The 15,459-nt window shown below is 39.0% G+C and overlaps 1 protein-coding gene across 4 annotated transcripts in view; it reads left to right on the top strand.

Annotated features, from left to right (window-relative positions):
• Nucleotides 1-15,459, top strand: part of LOC101846345 (protein polybromo-1) — a 67,512-nt gene that overhangs the window by 16,461 nt on the left and 35,592 nt on the right. For all 4 annotated transcript variants that reach the window (XM_035969373.1, XM_035969375.1, XM_035969372.1 and 1 more), the window contains 9 exons: nucleotides 6,079-6,276; nucleotides 7,841-7,972; nucleotides 9,042-9,214; nucleotides 9,746-9,872; nucleotides 10,906-11,073; nucleotides 11,904-12,041; nucleotides 12,570-12,655; nucleotides 13,992-14,034; nucleotides 14,441-14,527. In XM_035969373.1, the coding sequence (XP_035825266.1) occupies nucleotides 6,079-6,276; nucleotides 7,841-7,972; nucleotides 9,042-9,214; nucleotides 9,746-9,872; nucleotides 10,906-11,073; nucleotides 11,904-12,041; nucleotides 12,570-12,655; nucleotides 13,992-14,034; nucleotides 14,441-14,527 (1,152 nt within the window). The remainder of the gene's footprint in view (nucleotides 1-6,078; nucleotides 6,277-7,840; nucleotides 7,973-9,041; nucleotides 9,215-9,745; nucleotides 9,873-10,905; nucleotides 11,074-11,903; nucleotides 12,042-12,569; nucleotides 12,656-13,991; nucleotides 14,035-14,440; nucleotides 14,528-15,459) is intronic.

Genomic DNA, 15,459 nt, shown 5'->3' with positions numbered 1-15,459 from the left:
TTATAAGTTGATGAGAATGCTATGGGGGGGGGGGGGGGGGTATTTTAGAGAAGGCAGAATTGAGTAACCGTTTAAAACTTTTTTTTCTTTTTTTTATTCTACACTTTATTTGAGTAATGTTAAAAGATTTATTAATTATTTGATATTTTGTCCTTGCTTTATGCACATATTTTCTTTTTCTAATTTTTTGTATCGTGTTATTTTTTTCCTATAAAAAGCAAGGAATCAGCAAGAGTTTTAGAATAACAGGAGGGGTGGGGGGCGTTGATGAGTATATTATAACTAATAATTTTAATCTCCCTCAGTCTTGATCTGAATCGTTACTCATTCCTTATTTTTCTTTTGTACTGTTGCACTTACCACTGCTAAGTCAGCACTACATATTATGTAATGAGTGAAGATATTATAATTGAAAGTTGCTAGAGATTGCTAACAAAGTTTAGGTATGTAAGTTTATTCAGTGTTTAAGGTCATTGGCCCTCGCCACGTCATATAAAACATTCATTTGTTAATTAAAATAAAGTTTAAATATGGGTTGTGCACCTATCTCTTATCATGAGTGAAACATTTCATATTTCTGTCACTAGGCCGAGTCAGGCTAAGAGGATTTAGCAATTTCCTTTGATGGACAAAGTTTGGGCAATAGGAAATAAAAGTGAAATTCTTCTTCAGTTTCATGAGAGCTACACCTCTCACATAAGAAGGGTGAATTTATTAATTTCCACCGATAACGATTGTTGTTGAGGAAAGGTATGAGTTTTTAACAAGACTATGACTCTTCTGTTGTGATACTGTGGGAAAAGTTTTAGTAGTTTGATTTTCAAAGAAAAGAGGGGACCAAGAGATCCGTATGATTTCTATCTGAAAGTGTCAAAGCTATAACTAACGTGTCATTTGAGAAAAGAAAAGAAGTGATGATTCACTCATCTTGTTGTGTGCGTATTGTTGCATGCAGTTACTGTTCTGCGCTTTATGAAAGGAAATATTTATGTGTGTTTTTTAACGTATCAGAGGTGCCGATTTTCCAAGTACACATCCGGAAATCTAGATTTCTGAAATCGTCCGAATTTTGCAATGCACTACTGCATATATACATTTATAAATCTATATTTGAATCTCTGTGTGCATGTCATACTGCTGCACTTTGTATAAAAATAGTCTAGATACAATATGGACTAGGCAATATGATCTTCTCTTGATTTTGTGTCCCGACGCGCACACTTCCACGGGGATCTGAAAAGTTCCGTTTTTCCCCGTTGTTATCCAGTTGGCACCTCTGACTTCAGTTATGGTGTGTGCCGCTGTCTTTGTGTCGCTTACTGTGTTCAGTTTGATTTCCCGATTCACAGAGCTCTATATTTCCCTCACTCACCACATTTTTCTTCACAACTCTTATTAGTAGTAATCAAATATTTTTAGTTTGAAAGTGAACTCTTAGTGAATATTTTCCCCATTTTTATCCCTTTTCTTAAACTTGTGTTGCATAAGTACCCATTCTTTATTATAAACCTGTGGTAATTTGCTAGTTTTCCTTTTCTTTAAGTTAATTATAAGCCTGAGTCATGGCAATAAAATAGATCCAGGAATCTGAGTATATCAGGAAATTAGTCTTTCCAAGATCTGCAGAAGTTGTTTTTTTTTGCTTTTTTTTTTTTAGTTTGGTAAAAAAATTTCGGCGCTTGCAGCTACATTTGTGCAGAAGTGTGTGTTCATGTAAACGATAGATATTTAAGAAGTAAATTCTGTTTATCAAGAAGAGGGTTGGTCATATCCTTTTATTTGATAGTTTGTTCTTTTCCAAGCTGCTGAAAACTATTTTAATATTTTTTCTATGAGTAAATCTAAAACAAAGATTTGTCAGTGCCCTGCTAGAATTTCTGACTTTCATTACAAGTTAATGCCCTCATGGAGAAGATTTATATGTCTGTCTATGCTGCTGTGTGCGCCTTACAAAAACGGCTCAATTGTGCTTTTCTTTTTTACCCTTTCACCTAACAAAATTCCGTTTGTGGTTATTAAGAGCCTATTTTTAGTGTTGGCTTCTTTTTTTTTTTTTCAAATGTGTTTGAAAACTGAAAAGATTTGTTCTTTTCTGATGTTTTAGCACTTTCTTTTTGGCTAGTCTAATGCCTTTGCAGCTTTTGTACCGAGTTTTCATTTAGGTCAGATCTGTTGTGGGGTGGAGCGGGGTATGGATAGAGAGTATTTCAGTGTTACTCATTTCACTCTTCACTCTGAGAATTTCACCTGAAGTGGATGGGGGGCTCTGAAAGTCAAGAGCTCAAGCAAGCACTAAGAGGAACTGCACTCGAATGTAATATCATTTCATTCATCCAGTGCCAGATCTGCGACAGACATCGGCGATCATGGTTCTCTATTCATTCCTTTGCTAGGATACTCTAAAAAAAGCTACGTTTCCCTGATTTTTCCCCGTTACCCATTTGTTTAGGTTCCCTAAGTAGGTTGCTGTGGTGTGGGCTTATCCTTGCCTCGTTTGCCTTCAATTTTGCCAGTGAGAGCTATAGATGTTCAAGATCTTTATGTCTATTCATTTAACATTCTAAAATACAACAGCTCATTCATATTAATTTATGTGGTGGAGGTTTCTACTCTCACTTCACACTTTGCTGTGTTTTACTTCCTTTTTAAAAAGAAATGTTGCTGTTGTGTTCGCCGTTTAGCAAACAAAAACCAAACTCAAATGTTTCAAAACAAGCTTGTACGGTTTGATTGTACGTCATGATATTACAGGCTTCTTGTTCACCTCTTCCATGCTAGTTTAGAAAAAAATTATTTCTTTCTTTATTTACTTATTCATTTATTTATTTATATATATGGGACAGCGTGGTGCAATCAGGCGTTCATCAAAATACAGAAATCGGAGAAACAGGCATTTGTCCGCCAATTTGGAAATTTCTATCGAATTTTTATTTTTTGGCTCAACCTCTTTTGTGTCCGTATAAAAACACATTTCCATGTGAATTTAACTGTAAAACATTGATTAAAAGCCGAAAATATGTAATTTTTCTGTTTTCAAAGACTCTTTAGCTATTGGATTTATCAACTTAGGCGGCCGTTTTCTCGCTAGATTCACCACTGAAACCAGGCAACCTCACTTCCTTCAATTGCAAATATCTTGAGTTCTATTCAAGGTAGAAGGGTTATTTATTTCTTTGGAAGCAAGGCAAAGATGATACCAATAACTCTATATGCCTAAATCTGACAAACGCCTGATTCCGCCGCGTCGTGAATCTTGACACATATATTTGGGGGCATCCTTCCAGGACCTATGAAAAAAAACTGGCTCTGTATGATATTGTAGTCAATTTCTGACTTGCTAGCAGGCTTTGGATTGCCTACCATTTTTTAAATTGAATACTGCTGTGGATTCTGTCTTTATTGGTGTATCCCCCAATTGCTTATCTGAATATTTACATAACAGTTGTGGGCAGGGGAGTGGTTTGTGAACACAAGTTCCTAAAGACTGGACAAGTAATGTTAGTTAATGGGGACAGCTTTTAAATGAATGTTCAGTGCTTCATTTCCTTACGCTTAATTTAGCGTGGGTGGTTGGCGGGTGCTCTGGTGTGGTTTGCTCCTTCTTTCCTATCAAACATCTATCGTCCTGATCTCTCCCCCTTCTTTTTTAATGTTTGTTACCTTCTTGTGACACCTCTAATCTTCACCACTTATATGACCTTATTGTGTTGAAAGTGCTGTAAAACTCTTGCTAAAACTAAGCTTAATTAAGCAAGAAAAATTAACCTTTGTTCAAAAAGGACCTCTGCACCGTGCTGAGCAACAGCTATATATATATATATATATTATGTGTTGTTTGTTGTTGTGTTGTGCATGTTTGGAAACGTCTCTCTCTAACTGTAAGGGTCATCAGCTTTCTGATGTCTTTTGTCTTAATTCTGTCCTTTTTTTCTGCTCTTGCAAGCTGCTTTGATCCTTTCTTGTGTGCTACTCTCATATTAAGTCTTTTTTGTTTTGTTTTTTGGTGTTTGTTACTCTCTTGTAACACCTCTAATCTTCGACTCTTATACGACCTTATTGTGTTTTCTGTTGCAAGTGCCGTAAAACTCTTACTGAAACAAAACTTGGGGGGGGGGGTTATTCTATTTTTCAAACCAGTTCTTCTGTTCTGCTTCTGCTTTTCTGTATCATCGTCTCTTGTTTTTGACCATTATACTTTTGTCTTTTAGTATCAAGCTAGTGATTAGTAATGTTGACAGGGTTATTGTCCTATCATTATGTAGCTTCAGCAAATGCAAGAAAAGCAATAGAACTTTTAAAAAAATGAATAAGTGACAGAAATGAAACTCTAATTGCGTCTTTGTCACTCGTATCCCGTCTCCACCAGCACATGCATAAAAAAATGCTGAAACAGCAGCTGATAGTTTCCACATAAATGCTGAAACAGCAGCTGATAGTTTCCACATAAATGCTGAAACAGCAGCTGATAGTTTCTACATAAATGCTGAAACAGGAGCTGATAGTTTCCAAAGCCTGATAATGTGATGCACATGCATAAAAAAATGCTGAAACAGCAGCTGATAGTTTCCAAAGCCTGATAAATAAGTCAATGAGTATTACTTTCGAAAGATAATTCTCATTTCCTTCAGAATTAACGCTACTATAATCAATCTTGAAATATGCTAAAGAAATGCAATGTGATGAACTTTATAACACAACTGAAAGTAAATCTGTATTAATGATGAGACAGTAATATAGAAGTAATCGCTGTAGTCAGTCCAGCTTCCTTTAACACTTTGCGGTCACTTTACGCAATAATGCAACAGTGAAAATGATCCGTTCCGGTCACGTGGCGCAGTTGTGCACCAGACGCGAGAAGTCCGTTGCAGTCACTCTCCTGGCTGGGTCACCACATGGGGTATTTTGTACCGCTGGCTGTGTGACTGCAAAGTGTTAAGCAGTGCACTCTGATGCATACGATGCTGTGGAAAATTATGGTCTTTATTATTTTCTGTGTTTGTTCTTGTTACCTTTGTCATTGGAGTGGGTGGGGAGTTGTTGCTACTGGGGGGTCTAATAGATTGTGGTACACTGGAAGAACAATGTTGTATTTTGTCAGAAAGGTGATCGCTGTGCTGCCATATTGGTGGGTGGGGTTTGTGTGCTGATTCTGTTCAGATGGTGGCCTAGAAGTGCTTGAGTATTTGAGTGTCGCATTTAGTACGCAGATAGATGCAGAATGCTTTTCTTGTGCAAATGGAAGGAAATGTCCCCCGCACCAACAGAAATGTCGGTGTCCTTTTGTAGATGTAAGCTTCTCACTTTGTGCTGTGTCTGTTTGCTCCATCAGTATAGAAATATAGTTGCGTGTATTGGATTGCTTTAGCAAGGCTTTTGAAGTTTAGCTAGTCGTATTTTCCTAAATTTTGTTTTTCTTAAGAAGTGTTTTTAGGGGGAATTTTCATGTGGATTTTTGTTGATTAAAGAAAGAGTATGTTAAGATTTGTTATTATAACTTTTTAATTTAATTGATTTATTTGGTTTCTTTGTGAAGCTTTTTATGCCTTTTTCTTATAGCCTTGACTGTTAACTAACTTTCTTGCTTTAAGAAACATTTTCTTTAAAAAAAAAATTGTGTTGACATGAGTTGTACTTGAGAAACAACATGAGATGATGTTTTTTGCTTTGTAATCTGTTTTGATTAGTGTACATATATATGTATAAAGTAGAGGACATGGTAGATGAACATGCTTTGTTAATTGACTGCTCTGCGGTGTAATCATTCAGGGTGAGCATTATGGGAATGCCTCTGGACTAAGGGTGCTGTCAGTGTTGATTTTTCTGTGTTGAAGAGAGGCAGAAAGAAAGAAAGACGACTAATAATTGTAGAAAATTCACCTGTTTCACAGTATTTGGAATTTTTTATGCAACAGTGAAATTGTACTCTCCAGCCCTTAGATTGAAATGTTTCCGCAACAAACGTCCATCCATCCTTTTGCTTTTCTTAACACTCTTTACCCCATTGTTGTTCTCAGCAGTCCCCCCCCCCCCCCCCACCTCCATGTCAATCTTCAGATGTTTTTCTCTTTATTATCACAGAACAGCGAAGAGTTAACTGCCATGGAGGAGGAATCTGTGAGCACCCCCACGACTGTCCGTGGCCGCCCGAGAAAGTCGAGTCTCGTTCCAAACTCCACGCCGGATAGCGAGAAGAAGAAATCAAGTGCCAAGAAGTCCGGGGATGATAGTCTGAAGAAAAGACTGCGCACCCTGTACTCCACCGTCTATGACTACAGTGTAAAGTTGGCTTTTTTTCCTCCCCTCCTTTTTTTTCTTCTTTTTTTTTCTGGGTAAATGTTCCTTTACAACCCTAAATGGTGCTCATATGACCTTATGCAGTTGTGAGCTCCGTAAAACCTTACTAAAACAAATAAACAACCCTAAAATTTATCTTCAGAAGACCCCCCCCCCCCCCCCCACCCCCGGGGCAGTACTACTGACTGAAGTGTCTTTCGGCCTTTTCCATGTTCTTATGCACAGTAGAATTGTAAATGGTCTGATTCATCAATGTCATGCTCACAACTGTGCCTGAACTATAAACAGGGAGCTGCTGCTTTTTCTTTCCCAATCCTTACTATCGTCTTTTTTCCTCAACTTCTTCTGTATGTTTGTCGCACTCTTGTGACCCGCTATTTCTGGAGTGCCTTGATAGTCGAAGCAGACTTTGTGCTGTTGAAGCTAGAGAGGTGAGCAGAGTAAGCCTGATTCCCTGTAAGGATTTCTCTGTTGAGGTGACATCCACCCCTTGGCTCTTATGACCTTACGCAGTTGTGAGCTTCGTAAAACTGTACTAAAGCAAACAATATTTCCAGCAGGCACTCCAGGCAGCGACAGTCATGTTTGAAAATTGAAAGATAAGTTGAAAGGCCCTGCTATGTTTTACGAGTCACTTCCTCTTCATGTACTTTCATAATGAATTTGTAGTGGATAAAATGTCGTGGTCTCTCCCCCCCCCCCCCCCCCCCACCTCCTCAATGTTCGGTCTTTTTGCTGAAAGAAGAAAGAGTCACATTTCTGGGTCAAAGGTTGTCGACTGGAGATTGAAATTTCTTTTTTACGTGGATTTAGAGAAAAGATGGGAGAGGTTTACAATTGTGGCATCGGGGGCCTAGTGGTTAGGCTCTCGGACTCGCAACTGTAAGGTCGTGGGTTCGAATCCCGTCAGGGGCCCGACGTTGTGTCCTTGGGAAAGGCACTTTGCACAAAATTTTCCTCACTTCACCCAGGTGGAAATGGGTACCCGGCCATAGACAGTGAACGATCTTGTCAGTTTGATAGTGTTTGAGCGCGTGAAATCCGCAGCTTGCACTGTGTGCTTCCGCGGAAGCCGAGAATGTTTCCGAATGTTCTCAGAGGGTCTGCTAGGGTAATAATAGTTGTAAAGCGCATAGAGCATGCTCTTGAGCATGGATATGCGCTATATAAATGCAGTTATTATTATTATTATTATTACAATTAAACATGTGCTTTTTAAACTAAATCTTGTAGTAGTAGATTCTGCTTGTTCATTTTGATATTGCAACAGAAAGAGACAATGTTTTCTCTGTGTGTGTGTGATCAGAGCAGTTTGTTGAAGACTCTGAAATACTCAGGTAAATTGTGGACTGTGAGTTTCACTGTCATTTTTACTATTTTTGTGAATGAGTGTAAGCAATGATAACACTATTCCAGTCAAACAAAAAGCTTGATATTTTACTAATCTTTCTCAGAAGCTGAGGAATGCACCACAAGACCTTTTGAAATAAAAGTGAATATTGCAGCTTGTGTTCATAAAGCTTTCTGTCGTTGTTTTAATGCATAGGATGCCAATGGCCGCCTCCTTCGTCCCATCTTCATGGTTCTGCCGTCTCGCAAAGATTACCCGGACTACTACCAGGTGATCATGGAACCCATCGACCTCACCATGATTGAAGGAAAGATCAAGTCGGAGAAGGTACTAAGTTACTTAATGGTGGCATATGAGAGGCGTGCTGACAAAAGGAGTTACTTCTTGCAATCCAGGAATAAAGATATTGGCTGAAAATCAACACCGAAATTGACACTGGGGTCATATTTATAGATTTTCAATAAATGCCATTTTGTTCTATTGTGTCTTTTATTATTCTATACTTGCAAATTGTACAAACTCCACCTATAAAGTTGATGCATCAATTTCCATGAGGCTGAAATAAAAAAGTAAGTCATTTTGTCAGTACACCTCACATATTAGTATTTAGCCTAGGCTTATGTGTCGACTGCTGCCACAGCTGTTTATGTGTAATTGGGACCTGGCAGTTCTTCGACGCAGGCTCCTACTCACTCCTACAGGTCGTCACCCTGGCCAAATGACCTTATGCAGTTGAGAGCGCCTTAAAACCTTACTAAAACTAAAGCTAAAAGACCATGAGGTCAGAAACCAAATGTTCTACCTGCTCTAACGAAATTGTTAGATTTTTCGGAGTCGTTATCAAGACATTCTGATTCAAAGAACTGCATTTGAAAAAGCTTGACATGTTGTAAAACTTAAATAAAAAAAATATTTTTCTCACGACTTAGTACTGAGCAGATACAGATTTGTAATTCTAGGATAATGACGTCACAAGCTTCAATTCAGCTGTCCTTGTCCTCCTTGGCTGTCTGGCTTACTTTCACACAATATATGTAGTTTCTATGTTTACGGATTTCAGTGGGTGGTTGGCGGGTGGTCTGGAGGGGTTTGCTTTCTTCTTTCCTATCAAACGTCTATCGTCCTGATCTCTCCTCCTTTTTTGTGTTTGTTACTCTCTTCGGCACTTATATGACCTTATTGTTTGCAAGTGCTGTAAAACACTTACTAAAAAAATCTTATCTTCGGCACTTATATGACCTTGTTGTGTTGAAGTGCAGTAAAACACCTACTAAAAAAATCTAATCTTCGGCACTTATATGACTTTATTATGTTCCAGCAAGTGCCGTAAAACTCTTACTAAAACTTTTTAAAAATTATTTATTTTATAATTTTTTTTTTTTTTGGTCGTGTACAGTACCCGAGTGAACAGGCGCTGCTGGCGGACTTTGAGCTGATGTTCAACAACGCGCGTCACTACAACGAGGAGGGCTCCCAGCTGTACCAAGACGCCAACACTCTGGACCGCGTCCTGCGCACCAAGTGGAAGACCATATCCCAGCAGGCCAAGCTGTCCGGTGGCCGCGGCAAGTGAGTTGGATCTTTTGTTCTGTTTTATGCATAGAATGTTTTCTGCAAAAACCAAAAAAATACCTCATAAAAGCCACCAAGAATCTTTTTACGCTTGTTCGTGCGTATGGCAGCATTAAAAAAAGGCGATATTCTCGAATGTGCTAAAATGGATGTTGTGGGTTTTGTGTCCCAGCCCCTCATATAATCTGTTCATGTGTATGTTTGTATTTTCTTTGGGAACAGGTTTTGTTGACTAGCCATACAATTACTCTCTTGCTGCGATGAATTTATGTATGTTGCTGTTCTTTTCTCTTGAAAAAAAGAGGCAGTGATATGATTGTAAGAACATTTATAAGAATTTTGAACATTAAAATAGTTTTATAGAATTTCAAAGAGTATGAAAAGTTCAGTTTTTCCTGAACGTCAATTGAAAGGAGAGAGAGTTGAGGTTTGCCTTCAAAAAAAAAAGGAAGAAGAAAAGTTTTGAGCGGTTTTTAAAAAATTGTATCCTGAACTCGGTAATTACCACCTTGTTGTTTTATGTCTCAGGTCAAAGGTCACTGAAGCAAGCCCCCTGGCCCAGAAGCTGCTGGAGCTGTACGAGAGTGTGAGGGACTACCAGGATCGCTCCGGCCGGGCGCTGTCGTCGCCGTTTATCAAACTGCCGAACAAAACTGTACGTCTTTTAAGATATTTTGAACATACGTGAGGCAGCGTGGAGAAATGTCTTCTATGATATTTTAAACATATGTTTGAGGGGGTCAAATGCAAAACCCGCAATGCGACATTTTTGAAAAAGAGGGGGCTGTCATCGCCGTTTATTAAACTGCCAAACAATACTGTATGTCCTTTCAAATGATCAATAACAATGATATTTTAAACTTAATGTGTTTGAGGGGGTGAGATGCAAAACCCTCTAAGCGACTTAAAAAAAAAACCCCCTAGATTTTTTGCTTATAAATGCTCACTATTACTGGCTACCAGATGCTCAAAATGTTTTCTGGGAACATGCAGCACGTACTTCATAAAGGCCACCCAAAAGTCTTTTTACGCATGTTCGTGCATATAGCAGCATTAAAAAAAAGTTGATTTTCTCAAAAGTGCTCAAATGGATGTTGTGAGTTTTGCATCCCAGCCCCTCTTTTGTTCTGTTCATGTGTACGTTTGTATTTTCTTTGGGAACAGGTTTAGTTGACTAGCCATACAATTACTCTATTGTTGCGATGAATTTATGTAGAGATTGTGCTTATAAGAACATTTCTTGAATTGCTGAAGCACAAATTTCATCATTAGCTGGTTGCATTTAAACGCATGGACTTGGAATTTAAACAAGGAAGAAAGTTGGTGAGTTGTCTTTGAACCGAGTTGTAGATATTTCCTCTGAGATATAATAGATGGTCGCTATTTAGCACGGGGGGGGGGGGCTATCCCGAAAAATGCTATTTTGAAAAAATGGAAGGTAAAGTTTTTGGACCCTTGAACAGTTTCTTTAAAAGACAAGGAGAGTTTTCTCTACAACCAAACAAATGTACACACTTATGAAACCAAGCTTCTCGTGTAGGTAGGGCAATGCACACTTTTGGTGTAGGTGAAGATTTCTGGAAACCCCAAAATGTGGGTTAACCCGCTTGTCCTTAAAAGCGACCGTATAGACTTTGTTTCAGTATGTTTGTCTAATTTTACCCGCACTTTCTTCCTCCACCCTCCAGGACTACCCCGACTATTACGAGGTGATCAAACGGCCCATCGACATGCAGCGCATCCAGCAGAAGATGATGCTGAGCCAGTATGAGGGTGTGGAGGACATGGTCACCGACTTTGTCCTACTGTTTGACAATGCCTGCAAGTACAACGAGCCAGAGTCGGTCATCTACAGAGTAAGTCTTGGGTTCGCATCCTCACTAAAGAAAAAAAAATGGTTTTAACCTTATCCGTACGTTGTGTTTTACTATCGTATCGTGCTGCAACTTTCGAGAGAGGAAATTTACTCGTTAGTCTGATCCGTAACGCTTTGCATAACAGTCTGTCAAAATGATTTTTTTTAGAAATACTGAAAGTTTCAAAGAGATCTTCGCTCTAGAAGTATTCTAAAATGTGAAGAAAACAACCCCGGGGGTACAAAATGACCCCAGGGCGTATGGATAGGGTTAATACTGAGAAAAACTGTGACAGACAGTCAGGCATAGAAAAGTGAGAGACAGTAAGGAAGTGGAACTTGCTGGTGGCACCCCTCCTGATAAGGCTATGTGGCACAGCCCTTAGTGGATTCCAGCATGTGATACAATAAAATGAGTGAAAAGCACCACAGAATCTCAACTCGGACGACTACTTTTCGTGTTTACTGCAGTATAGAGCGCCAGACTCACTCGCTTTCACACCATCTTTCTAGTACTTTCTTGAAGCTAATGTCACTCTTAACTGAACCCCCCCCCCCCCCCGTGGGTGGTTGACGGGTGCTCTGGTGGTTTGCTTCTTTTTTCCTATCAAACATATTTCATCCTTATCTCCCTCTTCTTCTTTTTTATGTTTGTTACTCTCTTGTAGCACCTCTAATCTTCTGGGGCTCATATGACCTTATGCAGTTGCGAGCGCCGTTAAAAACTACTAAATTAAAACTCACTCGCATTCACATCATCTTTCTAGTACTTGCTTGAAGCTGATATCGCACTGAACTGACCCCCCTCCTTCCTCCCCTCCCCAACCTCAGGATGCCCTTGCCCTGCAGCGCGTCTGCTTCCAGAAAAAACTGGAGCTGATGTCGAGCTGCATGAACGAAGTGCCGGATGTGAAGGCGTTGACCCAGGATTTGATGAAGAACCTGTTTGTGTCCACCTTCAACTACGAGGTAGGTCTTATCTAGTGTAATAATAATATAGTGTGAAGCGCGTAGAGCTTGCTTTCGAGTCGGGATATGCGCTATACAAATGCTATTTATTATTATTATTATCTGAAACTGCTTATTGCAGCAAGGTGCTAGAGAGGTGAGCAGAGTAAGCCTGATTCCCTGTAAGGACTTCTCTGTTGACATCCACCCCTTGGCGCTCATATATTATGTCCTTTTGCCGTAAAATCCCTCCTAAAACTAAAAAAAACAAAGAGAAAATGAAACATATAGAGGAAAGGAATTGGACTTCAAGCAACTCCTTTCCTTTCGACCGTTCACTGGCATGTGAGTAATTGATACTTTTATCATCATCATCCAGTGCCAGATATTTGGCAGACATCGCCAATCATGATTCTCCATTAATTCGTTTCCTCGGATGCTCTTAAGAAAGCTACGTTTCCCTGATCTTTCCCTGTTACCCATTTGTTTAGGTTTCATAAGTAGATTGTTCTGATACTTTAATACAATCTCTATTTTGCTTGTTTTCAGGATGATGAAGGCAGATGCTATAGTGATTCATTTGCTGAATTAGTGGAAAAAGACAAAGGATTGCAAGTGAATGGAGAAGTCTCAGAGTGAGTAGTTGTGTCAGTCATAATTGGGAAATTGTGAGTGCTAATACAATTATTTGAAAATGGCCTCTAGTCGGTGGGTGGCGGTACACGTACTCTAGAGTGGTTTGCTTTTTCTTTCCTATCAAACATCTATCGTCTTTTTCTACCCTCTTTCTTTTTTGTGTTTGTTACTCTCTTGTAATACCTCTAATCTTTGGCACTTATATGACCTTTTTGTGTTGCAAGTTCCGTAATACTCTTACTAAAAAATGATTTTTTTAAAAGCCCTCAAGAAATCGTGGTATCATAGTAGTTCCAGGAAGACAAATTAGTTTTAGAAATTTTTTCACCTCAAGAGGGAGGAAAAACTGTTTATTGTGATTATAACTCTTCTGTTCGGCAGAATTACTCAAAACTGTATTGTATGGCACTTTTCGTTTGATGTACTTTAACATGTTTCTTAAATTGTTGTTGCTGTTAGCGGTCCAGTAGCCTCTGAGCGCTATCTCTTCTGCATGATGCCATTCTGTAATAGCTGCATGTCTATTCTAATTTTTGTCTTGAGGAGTAGAGGCATTTAGATGTGTGGGGTAGCTTGGGCAGAAAACATCCCCTCAAATCGGTTAGTTTTCCTCAGACGATCTGATGATGCTCCACTGTCTCTGAGGAGTAGTCACATAGTTGACAGGCAGATGATATTTAAATAGGATGACTCATTTAAGTTGTCCGAGCTGCTGTTGCAGCATTAAGCACTTTGGTTAAGTCAAATCACCATCGGGGTTGTGGTTTATTGAGCTTGTGGTTTATAAAGATGTTCAGAAACCTTATAAGTAAATGAAAAAATGTTTCACGCCAGCTTTTTCTTGTATAGACTAATCCAGCGTACCAGCTTTGTCGTGATTTATTAGCTGTATTATGTATATTGCTGTGGAGTGATGCTGCTGATGTACCTTTCATATAACTGTTACTTAACTCTTTGAACCCCATTGGATGCTGGGAGCGTACAGCGGTAATAACCGTGTTCCCCATCAGACGCTGGGAGAGTCCAGTACTAGTGACAACTGTTTCGGTTTATTTAGAGCTAGCTTTTGCTTGTTTTTCGCAACTATTCCCGAATGACGAACGAAGTTTTTTAGTAATGACTAAGCCGTTGTTTCCGCTATTGAGAAGTTGGAGGCAAGCTTTTGGGGTTATAATGAGACATAGTGCCCCAGGTTTAGGTGACTGTAGAAAATATTTCCGGGAAACAGTGGAAAGAACTCAGGGCATAAAGAGTTAACATGTGTTATATATTCAAGAAACGATTGTGTTTGATTGTCTTTTAATTTCACACTTGTTTTGCACCTCTCTCCAACAGACCTCCTCTGACATTTGATCAAATAAGAAAAAATCTTGACAAGGTAAGATGAATGTCATGGTTATTGGGTTATTGTGTTTGTAAAACATTTTAATTTGGGTTGAAGTGTACAAGTCAACTTGTGGGTGGTTGGCGAGTGCTCTGGTGTGGTTTGCTTCTTCTTTCCTATCAAACGTCTATCGTCCTTATCTCCCCTCCTTTTTTAATGTTTGTTACTCTCTTGTAACACCTCTAATCTTCGGTACTTATATGGCCTTATTGTGTTGCAAGTGCCGCAAAAATCTTACTAAAATTAAAAAGTTTTTTTTTTGTTGTTGTGTAAGTTCCAGAAAGTTTTTTTCACTTTCCAGACCCAAGTAGCACCTCTATGTTATTGTAGTGGATTGTATGGGACAAGAGAAATGCTGATGGTAGTGCTGATCCAATAAGGTGTTTCTGTCTTCTCTAAGGGTCGTTACCAAAGGGTTGATCGCTTCCAAGACGACATGTTCAAGATGTTTGAGAGAGCCCGACAACTCAGCAGACTGGATTCTCAGGTTTGTACTTTATCTGTATTATGCTTTGGCTGTTTGAAGAAAATTTCCATTGATCTTCTTTTTCTTCTTCTTCTATCCTGTGGTGGGGGCACCACTGAATCTGAAAACCAGCTCTCGCCATTTATCTTTGTCCTCTGCTTTCCTCAGATTGTCAACCATCGTCTTTCCTGTCCACTCTGTAACATTGTCCTCCCATCTCTTTCTCTGCCTTCTTCTCTTTCTCTTTCCTTTTAGGATTGTTTTGGCAAGTCCTGTGGATCTTGTGACATGCCCATACCATTTTAATTTTTGTCTCTTCACTGTGGTCAGTAGATCTTCATGCTGCCCCACTGCGTATTCTTGCTGAATGTTTAAAATTGATAAGTTTATCATATGTTGTTTGTGTATTGCCTCATTGGTATTAATTCCACTTTTTTTGTGTGCAATTCCAGTTTTGATGGATTTAAGTTGTTAGTCTCATTTGAGGAACAATGTCACAGACAATTTGTATAAGCGAAGTATTTTAAAAATTGCTTAAGAGTGTAGAAAACATTAATGTGTAAGCCTACTTCTTGTCATGATTTTATGATTTAGTTGGTACTTAATAGACATCTTGCTCTCGAATTCAATTGAATTATTTTTATGAGTTTGTCTCAATGAGCAATACATTGACACGTTTGTATCATGGTGATATTCTTTGGTTGGGAATTTTTAGTCAGGGCACAAGTCCAATCCCGATAAATGGTCGCTTTTAAGCATACGACATGGGGAACTCTGTTCCCTCACTTTCCAAAGTAAAGAAGAAATTTATTCGTTAATCCGATCCCTACGCTTTGCTGAGCAGTCTGTCAAAATGAATTTTTGAGAAATACTGAAAGTTTCAAAGAGATCTTCGCACTAGAAGTATTCTAAAATGTGAAGAATACAACCCCCAGGGGTACAAAATGACCCCA

The sequence above is a fragment of the Aplysia californica genome, unplaced genomic scaffold (assembly GCF_000002075.1).
Source record: "Aplysia californica isolate F4 #8 unplaced genomic scaffold, AplCal3.0 scaffold00142, whole genome shotgun sequence".
Classification (NCBI taxonomy): Eukaryota; Metazoa; Mollusca; class Gastropoda; order Aplysiida; family Aplysiidae; genus Aplysia; species Aplysia californica.
Note: the sequence above shows the minus strand (reverse complement) of the source record. Positions and strands in the feature narration are given on the sequence as shown.